Source organism: Diadema antillarum, unplaced genomic scaffold (assembly GCF_040938485.1).
Source record: "Diadema antillarum isolate AM-2024a unplaced genomic scaffold, OU_Dant_1.0 seq00000501_RagTag, whole genome shotgun sequence".
Classification (NCBI taxonomy): domain Eukaryota; kingdom Metazoa; phylum Echinodermata; class Echinoidea; order Diadematoida; family Diadematidae; genus Diadema; species Diadema antillarum.
This window is the reverse complement of record NW_027271458.1, coordinates 1,075,083-1,089,988: the sequence shown is the minus strand read 5'-3', so window position 1 is coordinate 1,089,988 and position 14,906 is coordinate 1,075,083. Positions and strand designations below refer to the sequence as shown.

Below are 14,906 nucleotides of genomic sequence, written 5' to 3'. Positions count from 1 at the left end.
TGTTTTTGTTTTTGTTTTTTGCCTGGATGCACTGTATAATGTGCTATCGATTCTCACATTACATTTATATTCCAGGATATATGTACTAAGGTTTGGGTTGTTTTTTTTTTTTGTTTTGTTTGTTTGTTTGTTTGTTTGTTTTTTGTGTGTGTACCCGAGGTTCTATATCCATTCTTCCTGAATCCATCCAGTAGATCATTTGAACTTTGACCTTCCACTATCAGCTGTTTTTCAGCCTTACTCTTTGGCAGTGAGTTTGATGATTTCAGTAGCAAGTTCCATGTCTGGATCAGGCTCCAGGAAAAAGTCTGGAATGAGAGGCTGTCCTGTGAGAGACCAGACAGAAAACAATGTATGACATCAGCATACATGTAGTTATGACATCAATTTAATATTCATGAATTTTGTTTTCCGTATTCAACATTGGGCTAGATGTCAAGATGTTATATGAAAATGATTATTTTCCGTTAACAGCAGCTGTCTGTATTATTAATGTATTTTAACAGTACATCATATCTATATCAAAGGTATTAATTTCTAAAAGGCCACACTACCCAAGTAGTTGAAGGTAAACAATGCCACGTACATGTATCATATTCATGTGGGATAGATACATGACTGGTCTATACCGGAAGTCATAGGGCATAATCCGTAGTGTTTAAAAAGAAAATATGATGTGAAAAAAAATGAAATTTTGCAACTGTATACTTCCAACAGACATAATAACAAGTACAATGTATTAGGTTCATATTGCAATAGACAGTACCATCATAGCCATTTATTTTTATTTCTACACTGTGCATGCAAATCATAATATTGATGAGGGTATATATCCATTTCCCTTTTTAAAAATATTTTGGAGTGAAAATTTGAAGTCGTAAAGAAGACTGACCTTTGACACAAGCATACTGCTCAAGGTCATTGATTCCTTCCGCCCTGACAATGACGTCATCAACACAGTAGTTGCCTGTGAAGGACTGGCTGTCTTTGGAGAGGATAGCGTACGCTGCATCAGCCATGATGTCAACAGACCGACAACCCTTTATGGTGGATTCATTCCATCCACCCAACATGTCCATGGATACAGTCCAGATGGCTAGGGAATAGTAGGATTCAGCAATGGTCATAGTATGACTGATACTTCAAGATCCGATTAACAAACACTTTCTGGTTTAATCCAAAATGATTAAGAGACTCATCCATCAAACGCGTTGCCAAGATTAGAAAACGATGATACCGGTTAGTTAAGCCAACAGCCATCTTTAAAATACGTACTGACAAAGTATTCTCTTGAGAATATACCCTGGTGAGTAAACGACCCATCTCTAACTCTGACTATTGTCGGCTATTCTAGTAATCGACTTGAATGCATTCAGTTAACATTATTCCATGACCATGGTGCCCAAAAGTGAGTACCGGTACATTGAAATTAATACAGTTTGGCAAATTACACATGGTTTGGCCTACATATTCTTTGTCTGCATACGTATGTGGGATCATGCCAAATGAATATAAAATCAAAGTTCTGCAATCATTCCATTTCCTGTTTTCAATTTGAGATTACCAACACTCCTTGTGCTACTGTTGTACATATTGTTAAAGCGTTACGTTATCATGGTAAAAATACTGAAATACACACCAGTCCGTGGCCACAGGGCATTGACAGCAATCCCGTCTGCTTTGAACTCCTCGGCCATTCCCAGGACACACAGTGACATACCATATTTGGCCATGGAGTAGGCTATAATCAAAGTATGACATAATGATTGGCCAACTCTACAGAAGGTAGATGCAATTCGACTATGCATGATAATAGACATATTTAGTGTCAATGGGTTTGATTACTTGAGAATACTATTCATGGTATTCATATTATTCATACTATTCATAATTTAAAAAGTGGAATGATTCAAGATATTGAAGAGCTCATGATCAGTAGAAATAATTATGTACAATGTATACACATAAACATACACACACAATCATGTGTATATATACATATATATATATATATATATATATATATATATATATATGTATATATATAATACATCATTAACATAAATGGGGCAAATTATGTTATCATCACAATAAAATCTTATATGTTATAACTGTATTGTCTTGCAAATGCCAAATAAATAATAATAATAATGATATAGATGCTGGGGTCTAAAAGTTGTTTTGAATGTCTTTTTGTGTATGTTGGTTAATCATCTCACATAAAAATAGATGTGTTCGCTGAATACTTCCAATGTCCTTAATTACATCTTTCTTTCTCTTTTTATTTTATTTTTTTTTTTGCTGAATACTCCCAATGTCCTTAATTACATCTTTCTTTCTCTTTTTTTTTTGTGGTCAAATTACATTTTGAATGCCAGTTTTTCAGTTTGAAAAAAGAACAACAAAATTTTACACCAAGGTTTAAAGGTTTAATTTACGGTAGGTTTATAAACGGTATTGTGTAGACAATATTGTGACAAAAACAATTAAATCATAACTACACGTGTATCTTGTCTTACCGACATGGCCCTTGAACCATTTTGGTTCAAAGTTCAGTGGTGGACTGATATTGAGAATGTGAGGATTGGTTCCATTCTTCAGGTGTGGGAGGCAGACTTTGGAACTGTGATCGTGAAGTCATAATGACAATGACACAAGTCTGCCGCCCTCTAGGTGACAGATTACAATGTACATGTAGAACAAGCTCTGGTCAAAATATGTTCAATCTTATCGTTGCCAACAACGTTTGACTGTTTTCAGCTACGTTACATTCAACTCACTGCACATTACTTCACATAGAATACAGCCCACGGTTATTGTATTCGATGGATGTGGTTCATGTTGGGAGGCGCCCAATCAAAAGAGCATAAAGCATATCTCATCGGGTGATATTATTCGTCACTTGCTATGAATGCTTGGTTGATGGTTGGAATGAACTCATAACATAGAACACCTAAAACCGATGCCTTTGAAATCAGATGCGACCTCTGCAACAACCTTAAAGATCGATAATATAATAATGAGTTATCTCTCTTATTCCCCGTCTTTGATCCCTATACAATATTTTTTTTTAATGATTTTAAATACTGGAAAATTATTGTTCATGCTTGAGACGGAGAATATCATTCTGATACGTTCCTGTGATTTTGATATAACCTTGATATGTAAATTAATGTACCTGCCTTCTGCATTTGAAATCAGTATTAAACAATGATTAAAAACAAATAAAGAAACAAACAAACAAAGAAATGATCAGTCAAACCCTGCTCTCACCAAAGGTACGTGCCCCGAGCATTAATGGAGTTCAAGAGGTCGTATTTGTCCATGGATGTCTCAGCGGTGCCTGTATCGAAGGAAATAAGGTCTTAGATTAAACACTCAAACACACAAACACGCACAAAACAGCAATCGTTCATGCGATATACAATATACTTCCAGGTTTAATTGATGCTTCGAAAGACAACTCTACAACTGCCACGGATTACGCTAGCTCCATTCCACTAGCAAGAACTGTTGCTAAATGGAATGGCGTTCGTTATTCTGATGTTTCGTTAGTCGAAAAATGAAATAAGTTTCCCTATCCGGAAGGTAGGTTGTTTCGAAACACACAAATTCCATAATATACCTAGATTCTCTTCGTTAATATGAAAATGAAGTTGTGTTCGTTTAACTTAACATTTGTGTGTTATTCAGAAGACCCGTTATCATTCCAAAGATTCGTTATCATTCCGAAGGTTCCAGTCCGAAAATGAAATAAGAGTCCTTGTTTTGAAGGTTCGTTAGTCCGGAAAAGAAAAATGGCTTGTTCATCCGAAAGTGGTAAAGGTCCGTCATCAGTGGCGGATCCAGGGAGGACCGCAACCGGCGCATGCCCCCCCCCCTTTATTTTTTGTTGAAACAAAAGAAATAAAAAGAAAAAAGGGGGAGGGGTGCGCCCCCCCCCCTTTAATTTTTTTTAAACGCGCCCCCTCTTTACGGAATTCCTGGATCCGCCCCTGGTCATACTAACGAACTTTTGGAATTACCAACCTTGATTCTTTTGCGGATCTGCAAACCTTCAGAATAAGGAACTTTTTGTTTTCATTTTAGGACTGAACCTTCGAAATAACGGATCTTGTTTTATTTTCAGATTGACAAACCTTCGAAATAACAAACCTTCGAAATAACTAACTGTAAGCGCTAAATGTCCACGTTTTTATCATATTGGATAAATATTATGTAGATTGTCAATGGTAACTCATTTACATATACAACGGAATGAGAAACAAACTATTGTTGGCATGTGCTGCCGTCTTACCCACCATTAAATCATGAAGATCAAATTAAAAACTACATGTATTCCTATAGCTAAATCCACGAACCTGTAAGACTGACGATGCTGGCGTTGTTGACGAGGATGTCGATGCCACCAAAGGTTTTGACGGCCTTCTCGACCGCAGACACAACTTGGGATTCTTTTCTCACGTCTACCACACACGGCAGACACTGTCCGCCGTTCTTCTCCACTGGAATATATATATATATATATATATATATATATATATATATATATATATATATATAATAATAATAATAATAATAATAATAATACAATATTTTATATGTTCAATTCAATCGCCTCACACTGGAATAGAGATATCGAAGTCAAATAGCAATTTAGAAACTTGTTCGTGTAATCTGCTGCATGGAGAAACGTGTGGTGCATTGTTGTCGCTTAGTATAATGTAGTTATCGTTTTCATCACGCACAGATTTTGAGAAAGCTTGATTGTGGCAACGAAAAGGGAAACAAAGACAAACAAACAAGCTAAGAGACAAAGCATAAATAAGTAATAGTGCCATGGTTTATTTCCTACTCGAAGTCTTATATTATTGATAAGAAAAGATACTGCAGTGAACAATTATTATCCCTATCCATCAGATTTCACCAACATTTATACGAGGGGGGGGGGGGGGTAACAATTCGAAACAAACCAACCTTCTTCAGCTGCAGTATAGATGGTTCCAGGAAGTTTTGGGTGTGGCTCTGAGGTCTTGGCTGCTATGACAACATTGGCGCCATCTTTGGCTGCCTTGAGTGCTATGGCCTTCCCAATGCCTCGACTCGCCCCGGTGATGAACAATGTCTTTCCAGCGAGTTTCCTGAAGGTTTCAAACATTTCTTGAGAGATAGTTTGTCATATTACAAAAAGTAAATGCAACAAAACAACTCATAAACTTCAGAATGTTTCAAAATAGTAAAAAAAAAAAGAATACGCAGGCTTCAACAGGTCTACAGCCATCAGTTTGATTTCGAGTTACGTTTCAAATCGAAACTATAGCTGAAAAAATATATATTATAATTTATATACATACTGTGTATATAATATTTGCCTCATGGCAGCAACTGCTACGGTACGATGATTCGTTTGCAATCACTTTTTGGCCTTCAGCACAATAAGGGGATTCGTGGAGACTTCTGAAGCAAACATAAAAACGTGATTATGATTATATTTGAATATCAAAATGAAAATTTTAAACATTTATCTATTCATTTTTCACACACACACACACACACACACACTATGTATGTATGCATATATATATATATATATATATATATATATATATATATATATATATATAAATATATATATATATATATATATATATATATATATATATATATATATGTATATTTATTTATACATGTATATTTATGTAAACTGGGTGAGTCCATAACTGTGTGTTATATATGGTGTTGCCGATCAAGTGCACCGTATAGTTGCTTTAAAACCAATCCATCGGCCCTCTCTATATACTTGTAAAATTATGTTAATTGCGCAAACATTTCATACGGCATATTGGCATAAAACGAGAGATCGTGTCGAGTACTAGTACATGCATCCTCTTTCCTCCTGATTCAGGAGGTGACGATTTGTTATTGACGTCTCTTGACATACTAGTAGTGATTGTGTGACCTTACTGACCCAAACACTTCCGAATTCCAACGTTCATAATACCAACGTGCTGTTCAAGGTTTACGCTGTAAATAGATGGCCAATGTGGTCGATATTATCAGAAATGGACTTTGAATATGCTTCTTTAACATTATGTGGTAGATATTACCAGAAATGGACTTTGAATATTTTTCTTTATCATTTACTCGTGACCAACATATTAAGTCTCCACAGGTATGGAGCAAATGCAGTCATTTGTCAGATATTGTAAGACCATGTTTACTTAATTTGATACAGTGCAAAATTGCCCAAAGTGCTAAAAGTTTTTGCTTAATTTGCAATTTCTGCTATAAGGAAATGTCAATCTTAATGAAGTCATTATTTTATGTGGACTAGCCAATTTTCTCAAACGTGTATGCTGATAAACATGTCTAAACACTCGCTTGGCTCTATTACATGACGACAGATGGGATGGTAATGATTTAGAAATTCTCTCCTTAACTTTTCTTCAGTTCTCAATGGAATCACCCTATATAGCTATCAAAAATAGAGATATTATTATTAGACAGATAAGAGGGTTTAATGGAATTTGAAAAACGAAAATGTATAACCAAACAAATTTGTTCTTTAAAAAAAAGTAAGACGCTCGTGCGATGCATTTGCGTACGATTTGTTATCGAAAGACTGTGCTATTGGTGTTAATCGACTGCGATAGTCTCTTAATCAGCCATGATTTCAAATGTCTAAAAGCTCGTCAATCTGTTAAATTAGTACAGTAAACCAGTACATGGCTTGTTGCCATAAATCTACCTGTATTTTAACGAAGTTATTCATTTATTATGTGGCATGTGTGCTGTTGAAAAAGAACTGAAATTGCCTTTCTACCTAATCTTTCTTCCAGGTCATAAGCCCTTCTTATTTACATATTGCATATGTAGCTATCGTCTACTGACCCGTCTAGATAAAGCTGCTTCATTCTTTCCCTATTTCAAGATAGGTATTGTGGTGCTTCCTTACTATAATCTCACGAATATCAGGATCAAAATACGTTCACGTGCAATGAATATATAACGTATTATCTCATCTGAAGTTCAGAAGTCGACTTTCATGCAGTAACTTCTTTGTAGATAGGTTTGTGAAATTCTAAAAAGATGATGGTATAGATAATGATTATATTAAATTCTTATGATTGATATGACAGTACATGTATCATTTCTGAGCAATCGATGGCACACAGACGACCAATCCAGAGATGTAGCTTTCATATTTAAATAATGTTTTTCTTCCGTTTTTTTAATAGATATTTTCGAATTCCGCGAACTAGCCAGATATACGTGACATTAATTTTTCAGATGAACAACTACGTAGCCCAGTTTACATTTCAGAGGAACATTCCATGCAGTGCATACATGTGCATTTCTAGATGATTTTGTAGCAGGGACAGTAGCAGGATCACTTCTGTGCAGCGTGAAGTACTTTGAGGCACTTTATTACCGCCTATGACCATATACGTCCTGTTATCATTGTGATATGTAGGTATCGCATACCGTAACCTAGTACATGGTAAGACATTACAGAGATGTTAGCCCTCAAATCACCTGCTCTCTCTCTCTCTCTCTCTCTCTCAAAAAAAGACGTATGCATGTCCATGATAGCGCATGGAAGCGCATGAAAGTAAATGTTAACTTACCCTGTATTAATCATTTTGGTAGGAATCAAGTAGAAGGATCTCCAAAGGCCTATATCACACTGACTTATCACGACTGGCTCTGAAACAGGTCAAGTTTGGTTAGGAATCGTGAATGTGCACAGGTGTATATTTTAAAGTATCATAACCCTTTTTATTATGTTAGCCAAGCATGCGCCATATCCCTTTATTCACCGCGGCTCGGCAGTACAGTCATGTCTATGAATTGATGTAAAATTATATATTATACGCTACACAAAATCACATCTGCCTTTTTATGCCTTTCTCTCTCTCTCTCTCTCTCTCTCTCTCTTTATTTTTTACTTTTCTCACGGAGGAATAGTGAGGCGTCGAATGTTCGTAACCCGAAGATGAAAACGATTATGTGGTTCGTTAATCCGGAGGTTCGTTAATCCGGAGGTTCGTTATTCCGAAATTTCATAATTCCGAAAATGGAAAAAAAAAAAAAAAAAAAGGTTCGCGAGTCCATAGGGAAAATCCGTTAATCCGAAAACGAAATAAGGTTCGTAACTCGTAATAAGGAATAAAAATGTATTGTTCGATTTAATTCAGTTAGATTCATTTATCTTCAATCTTCTTTTTCCAACAAAAAAACACATGCAGAGTAAATAAGGAATTATATCATAAACATTTGACTTAACAATGGATACAAATTATGATACAGATAAACATAAGAATGCAAACTAGCAAAAATACAAAGTTATGCTTCAGTTGACCAACAAAAAAAAAAAATGAGAGGTCCACTAAAAAGCAAAAAGACATGCGCATGTATTCTTTTCGTTTTCGAATGAACGAACCTTATTTCATTTTCGGATTAAGGAACTTTCGGAATAACGAACCTGCAGTATAACGCGCCTTATTTCATTTTCGAAATAATGAAGCTTCTTAAAAACACCAAAAAAGCGGTTAAAGGAACCCACTTTCATCATTTTTGGATTCACGAAAATCTATAGGTATACGAATTTGTGCATTTCGAAATAACGAAAATCACCTAATTATGAATTTTGGGTACAGTGCACGAAATATAAAAGCGTCTTTTATAATTTGATTTGTTTAGGCTAGTGGATTCTCTGTGCAAGAGTAAAAAAGGATAATTATAAAAATGTAGCAAGATTAAGGGCGTAATACACATAATATATAACCATTTTAACATAGGCCTGCTGATGATGATTTTGAAGTAGGCAAGTAAAACCGCACATTGATTCGTATGTTATCAATATAATACATAATAATGATAAAACGAATTTTGCCTTTGAATTACTTTTCACCATGCACCGTGAGTGACTCTATACAGGGCCGGCGGAACAGGGGGAGGGGGCAGGGGGGCTCGATCGGGACCTCCCCCCTATTTTGAACCCTTACACATAGGAATACATAGCGAGATGTCAGCACTTTGCCCTCTCCCCCCCCCCCCCAACACACACACACACACACACACACACACACACACTTTCTTGTTTTACCTCGGAAGTGGCAGTACTAAAGAATAGAAGAAAACTTGTTCACATTGGCTGACGTCCTCTTCGAGGGCAGGATGGATAGTCGTTTTATTTTGATGCATTTACCGCATTAACAAGCCTAACAAACACCATACATGAACTATACAACATAATATGTATACTGCCATCATTGTGGTTAATAGCATACAGAGGCGGCATTTCCTCCTTCTAGGGGCCCCCGTGAGTATAAGCAGAACTGTTTGGAGTATAACCTTCCCCAAGGGAAATCGAAACATTGGATCAGTCAAACCCTTCACTGAGGGATATGCCATCATGCCATGCTTGCCATATCTCACTCCATACAATCTCTCCGTCTGTTCTCTCTCTTGAGCTGTGTGCCTGCAATTTTAACCTATTATAATACTGTGATATCTTACAATGTTGGCGGACTAATAAATGTACATTATCCATGCACCAGAACAGAAGACAAAGAAAAGAAAAGAAAAAAAGACCTTCAAGCAACACAAGAAAAATATAGATGATCGAGTCATGTTTTGAGCCTGATCTTAAATTCACATGCGAATAGGAACACAGATCTGTTTCATCGTGTTCTTCTAATCACTACATAACTGTGTAAGTGGTTCAGCGTTTAGAACACCCGATTCGGAGCTATTGCAGAAACCGCCATGAACAAGACAATGCATATTACACACACTTGGCTTGCCATAAAAACGGGGAGGGGTGGGGGTGGACAGTGAAAAGAAAACGTGCCATGGAGATTTTGGAGAGCCGAGTGCACGTTCGTTATCAACCGTCAAGTGTACATGTACAAGTAAACCTCGCGCTCGCGGCTGGCTAGTAAGTATGTTGACATCAATTCGCGTGCAACACACTTTGATCGCTCAATCACGAAAAGCTGTATGCTAGTCGCCGCGCCGAGATACCGGAAGAGAAGAAATCACTACACGGAAATCCTTTGCACCACAGGTGCACCATATTCAAAATGTTTGACCTATGTTGCTTCAACAACCATCACAGAACTGCTATGGAATGGCATATTATATTGATTTTATGTATAATGCTTTTCTCGTTGACAGCAGGTGGCAATGTCTTTATTACCGCGACGGCTGGAGAGGGAAGCCACTACATGGCGGGCACTGCTGTGGGAGAAGCCCTCGTCCGACGCGGACATAACGTGACGGTTCTGATCGGTGATGCCTTCGAACATCGCGCTCACCATCCCATCCACTCAAAACTTTTCAAATTTGAAATATTCAAACATCCATTTCCTGCTGATGAGGTACACGCAAGAATGGAAAAGATATTCAGCCAGGCTTTCAAGCAGAGTTTCAATCTAGAACTGATTGCGAATTTCAGTGAATTATTCTCTCCATTTATTGAGGATTGTCGAGCGACTCTTGGAGATCGCTATCTCATGGATCGCCTGTCGCGCGCCAAATTTGACGTGACAGTCCTTGATACCACGTGGCTATGTAGCATTTTACTCAGTGAATACCTGAATACAACCAACATTCTCCTCAACCCCATGGCGTCCCAGTATTACATAGCAAATTTACTTTCAGGTGCACCTTTTCTTCCCGCTGTAATACCAGGAGGAATACTCGGATTACCACAACGCATGACCTTCCTCCAAAGGGTGTCCAATGTAGTCTCGTTAATTGTCTTAAAACAGTTATTCCACCTGTATGGGACTTTTATTAATCCACTGAGAGACGAGTTTGGCATACTTCAAGACAAATCTGTCTCAGATTACATGGCAAACTTTTCCCTTATTCTGATGTCAATGGATCCAGTGATGGATCTTATCGTTCCTTTCCCTCCTTCTGTCATTGAGGTCGGTGGATTGCTTACAAAGCCAGCTCAACAACTAAACAAGGTGAAATATCATTTCGCTTTTAGGGTAGTTCAAATCGTTTCTTGGTTGTTTGATTTGTTTTGTGGGGGAGGAGTCATGTAAATGTAAGACCCTATTTAGTTTAATCAAGGAGGTTTAAGAGCTGGAGTTCCAACTGGCTGTAATTATTCAAACAGCTGCCATTTTTCTATTGATGCACAAAAGAATTCCACAGGTGCACTTGTGCCTTTGATGATCAGGGTTCCATGCCGCCGTCTTTTTGAGCAATCTGAAGATTCATTTTAAACTCTAACATTATATCGTCTATATTCTGCTTGTTTATTTGTCAAATAGAATGAATGTTCTCTTAATGATAAAGCATATGAAACAAAAGTAAATCCCGTCCAAGATTATGCGCAAAAATGTAAACCTGAGCTGTATGTCGTGAAAATATTTGTAACTGTACCCCCACTACAAAGCTGATTTTATCATCTTTCCGATCGCTTCCGACAAATGAAACTGATATGGTGTAATTTTCGAGTATAGTTCTTTATACATCTATATGTTAGATTAGTGTAAAGTCATGTAAAAATGAGTAATTTTGATTTTCATTTCATCAATTTTTGTACAATTTTTATTCGCACATCCCCGTGCCTGTGCTATTAATGTGCCGCTTGTTTTCTAAGAAGGGACGGCGAAAATCAATTATCATCATAAGAGTGTAAAGACATATCTTCCTTTGAGAGTAACGAGTCATGATGCAATGCCACATGAATCAATTGTCTTCCTATCTGTGGGGCATCGCCAGTTTACCACGTACTTCAAATATCTTTGAGTGGCGGCATGAAACATGGGATCAAAGGAAATGAGACTGTTGTTACTCCATTTCTCAAACCTCTTTGGTTTAAGCGTAACTCGCTATCATGGCCTGCGTATAGAGGCAAAGACTTTATTGGCTATCCAATTGCGAAAGAGTGATTTCAGAGACATTTCATACACCTGAATTTCATATCGAATATAAACCTTATTCGGAATCATGGTAAGCAATACTCATTTACTCAAAGTGTTCACCATACAATATATTCTTTGGGTATACTTGTGTTGGATAGGCAAGTTAGATTCTGTCAGCGCAGTGAAGGATGTAATATGCGATGAGTCATGAGTAATTGTCATAGACTTAAATAGACTATAATATACACTGTATATGAATTATGTCTGAAGGTATACTGTTTACCATTGGGCGCAGCCACTAAAAAAAATGTTCGAGGTATCACATTTAATGCATATTTAGTGTAGTTTAGTTATATCACAAAACATTCTGTTACCTTATAATAATTTCGCAAGAAAGCCTAAAATATGAGATCACTATTTCTTCAATAAACCATAAAATGATAACCGTACATAGACGGTTTAGTCTAGAAACATTTTATTTCAACTATTGTTCACACTTTGTATATTTAACAATAATTACCATTGCTTACACTGATTCAGTTTTTTATATTGATTGTTTTTGTCCCTAACTCACATTACTTTCAGAAGTATTTTGAAGCACTAAAGCTGGGTTTTTGTTGCATCTGCAAATGGTAAATAGTGCCTTTAATGACTTGATAAATGGTTTATAGCTTAAAAAATAATGGTTATTATCTGTATTAGCTTAAGATTTAAAAAAACACGAAATTTCATAGTCTGTGACACGACAGTTTAAATCATTTAGAAAGTAATGTTAATATTGACTACAATAGTTTAAATTGTATTTTGCCTGTCAGTGTCTTTTCCCCATGTCCTCACACAGTGCATGACGCAATATCAACAAAAGAATAACGAACATATTAGTAAAAATGATGTGTGTACATATAAAATAGTCCATAGACAGAAACTTTGGACCCTACAATTCTCATAAAAAGCATTAACCGTTATGGGAACCCATAAGAGAGTGGTGTAATGTAAATTCAAAGTAAATCTATAGTTTCTCTGTGAAGATTAAGAATAACTTCTACTTTGGATAGTCTTTTTTTTTCACGTGGAAGCGTTTCACACCCACAGTGTTTTACTTGGAAGTTGGGACACAATGGCCCGAATTCACGAAGGTGGTACAAAATAATGAAACCATGTTTAAATCATGGGCAAAAACCATGGAGCGCCAAGTGTCGCATGGAATAATTCGTTGCGAAATCAGTCATTTCGTCGGTGAAATGATTATTTTGTAACGATATGACAACATTCTGTAACTAAATGAACATTTCGTCCATGGTGATTTCGTTAACAAAACGGTTATTTTGTAAACGAAATGACCAATTTCGTAACGAAATATTCCTTGCGACACTTGGCGCCCCATCGTTTTTGTCCATAGTTTAAACCAAGGTTCAAACCATGGCTTCATTTCGTGAATACGGGCCAATGATTTTGAAATGAATAGAACACCTGGAAAGTAGACTAGCGGATAGCGCTTTGACGTGTTTTTGTATAGCGGGGACCCTGCACACTATGTGATTGTGAAAAATTTTTAAAGCTCAGTGTTTTTATGTGCTGCGCATAAATACACTGTAGGTGCCTTATAACCTAAAGTACGATCCATGAGTACGATGTACAAAATCAGGGAAGCAATTCTCGTGATAGGGGTGATAGTCTTCGGTTGTGTGTCGCTTTCATCAGGTGGCAATGTCTTCATTACCGCGACCGCTGGAGAGGGAAGCCACTACATGGCGGGCACTGCTGTGGGAGAAGCCCTCGTCCGACGCGGACATAACGTGACGGTTCTGATCGGTGATGCCTTCGAACATCGCGCTCACCATCCCATCCACTCAAAACTTTTCAAATTTGAAGTGTTCAAACATCCATTTCCCGCTAATGAGGTACACGCACGAATGGAAAAAATAATCAGCCAGGCTTTCAAGCAGACTCTCAATCTAGAACTGATTACGAATTTCAGCGAAATATATTCTCCATTTATTGAGGATTGTCGAGCGACTCTTGGAGATCGCGATCTCATGGATCGCCTGTCGCGCGCCAAATTTGACGTGACAGTCCTTGATGCCACGTGGCTATGTAGCATTTTACTCAGTGAATACCTGAATACAACCAACATTTTCCTCAACCCCATGGCGTCCCAGTATTACATAGCAAATTTACTTTCAGGTGCACCTTTTCTTCCCGCTGTAATACCAGGAGGAATACTCGGATTACCACAACGAATGTCCTTCCTCCAAAGGGTGACCAATGTAGTCTGGTTTACTGTCTTAAAACAGTTATTCCACCTGTACGGGACTTTGATTAATCCACTTATAGACGAGTTTGGCATACTTCAAGACAAATCTGTCTCAGATTACATGGCAAACTTTTCCGTTATTCTGATGTCAATGGATCCAGTGATGGATCTTATCGTTCCTTTCCCTCCTTCTGTCATTGAGGTCGGTGGATTGCTTACAAAGCCAGCTCAACAACTAAACAAGGTGAAGTATCATTTCGCTTTTAGGGTAGTTCAAGTTGTTTCTGGGTTGTTTGATTTGTTTTGTGGTTGAAGATGTCATGTAAATGTAGGACCCTATTTGGTTTTACGGAACTCGCTATCGTGGCCTGTGTATAAAGGCAATGTTTACATTGTTATTGGCTATCCAATTGCGAAAGAGTGATTTAAGAGACATTTCACACTCCCGAATTTTATATCGATCATAAACCTTATTCTGAATCATGGTAAGCAATACTCCTTTTCTCTCAAAGTGTTCACCATTTGATATATTCATTGGGTATATACTTGTGTCTAGGTAAGTTAGATTCAGTCAGCGCAGTGAAGGATGTAGTATGTGATGAGTCATGGGCAACTGTGGACTTAAATAGACTATGAATGTCATTATGTTTAAAGGTAAACTGTTTACCATTGGGCGCAGCCATATAAAAAGTTCGAAGTATTTAGTGTAATTTAGTTATATCACAAAACATTCTACCATATAAAAATTTCGCCAGAAAGCC

The 14,906-nt window shown here is 37.1% G+C and overlaps 1 protein-coding gene across 1 annotated transcript; it reads right to left on the bottom strand.

Annotated features, from left to right (window-relative positions):
- Nucleotides 1-237: 237 nt before the first annotated feature.
- LOC139733883 (hydroxysteroid dehydrogenase-like protein 2) lies at nt 238-7,642 on the bottom strand. The gene is made up of 8 exons (XM_071644683.1): nt 7,629-7,642; nt 4,978-5,141; nt 4,362-4,505; nt 3,274-3,343; nt 2,520-2,623; nt 1,640-1,741; nt 893-1,096; nt 238-326 (listed from the first exon to the last, which is right to left on the bottom strand). Exons 1-8 carry the CDS (start codon nt 7,640-7,642, stop codon nt 238-240), a joined length of 891 nt encoding a protein of 296 aa, XP_071500784.1.
- Between the last annotated feature and the right edge of the window lie 7,264 nt (nt 7,643-14,906).

Excerpts from the sequence above, each read along its gene's own strand:
- LOC139733883 (XM_071644683.1), bottom strand. Across the intron at positions 2,624-3,273 it reads GCTCGGGGCACGTACCTTTG|TTCCAAAGTCTGCCTCCCAC; the intron begins GTGAGAGCAGGG and ends TCACGATCACAG. Across the intron at positions 1,097-1,639 it reads TGCCCTGTGGCCACGGACTG|CCATCTGGACTGTATCCATG; the intron begins GTGTGTATTTCA and ends ACTATTCCCTAG.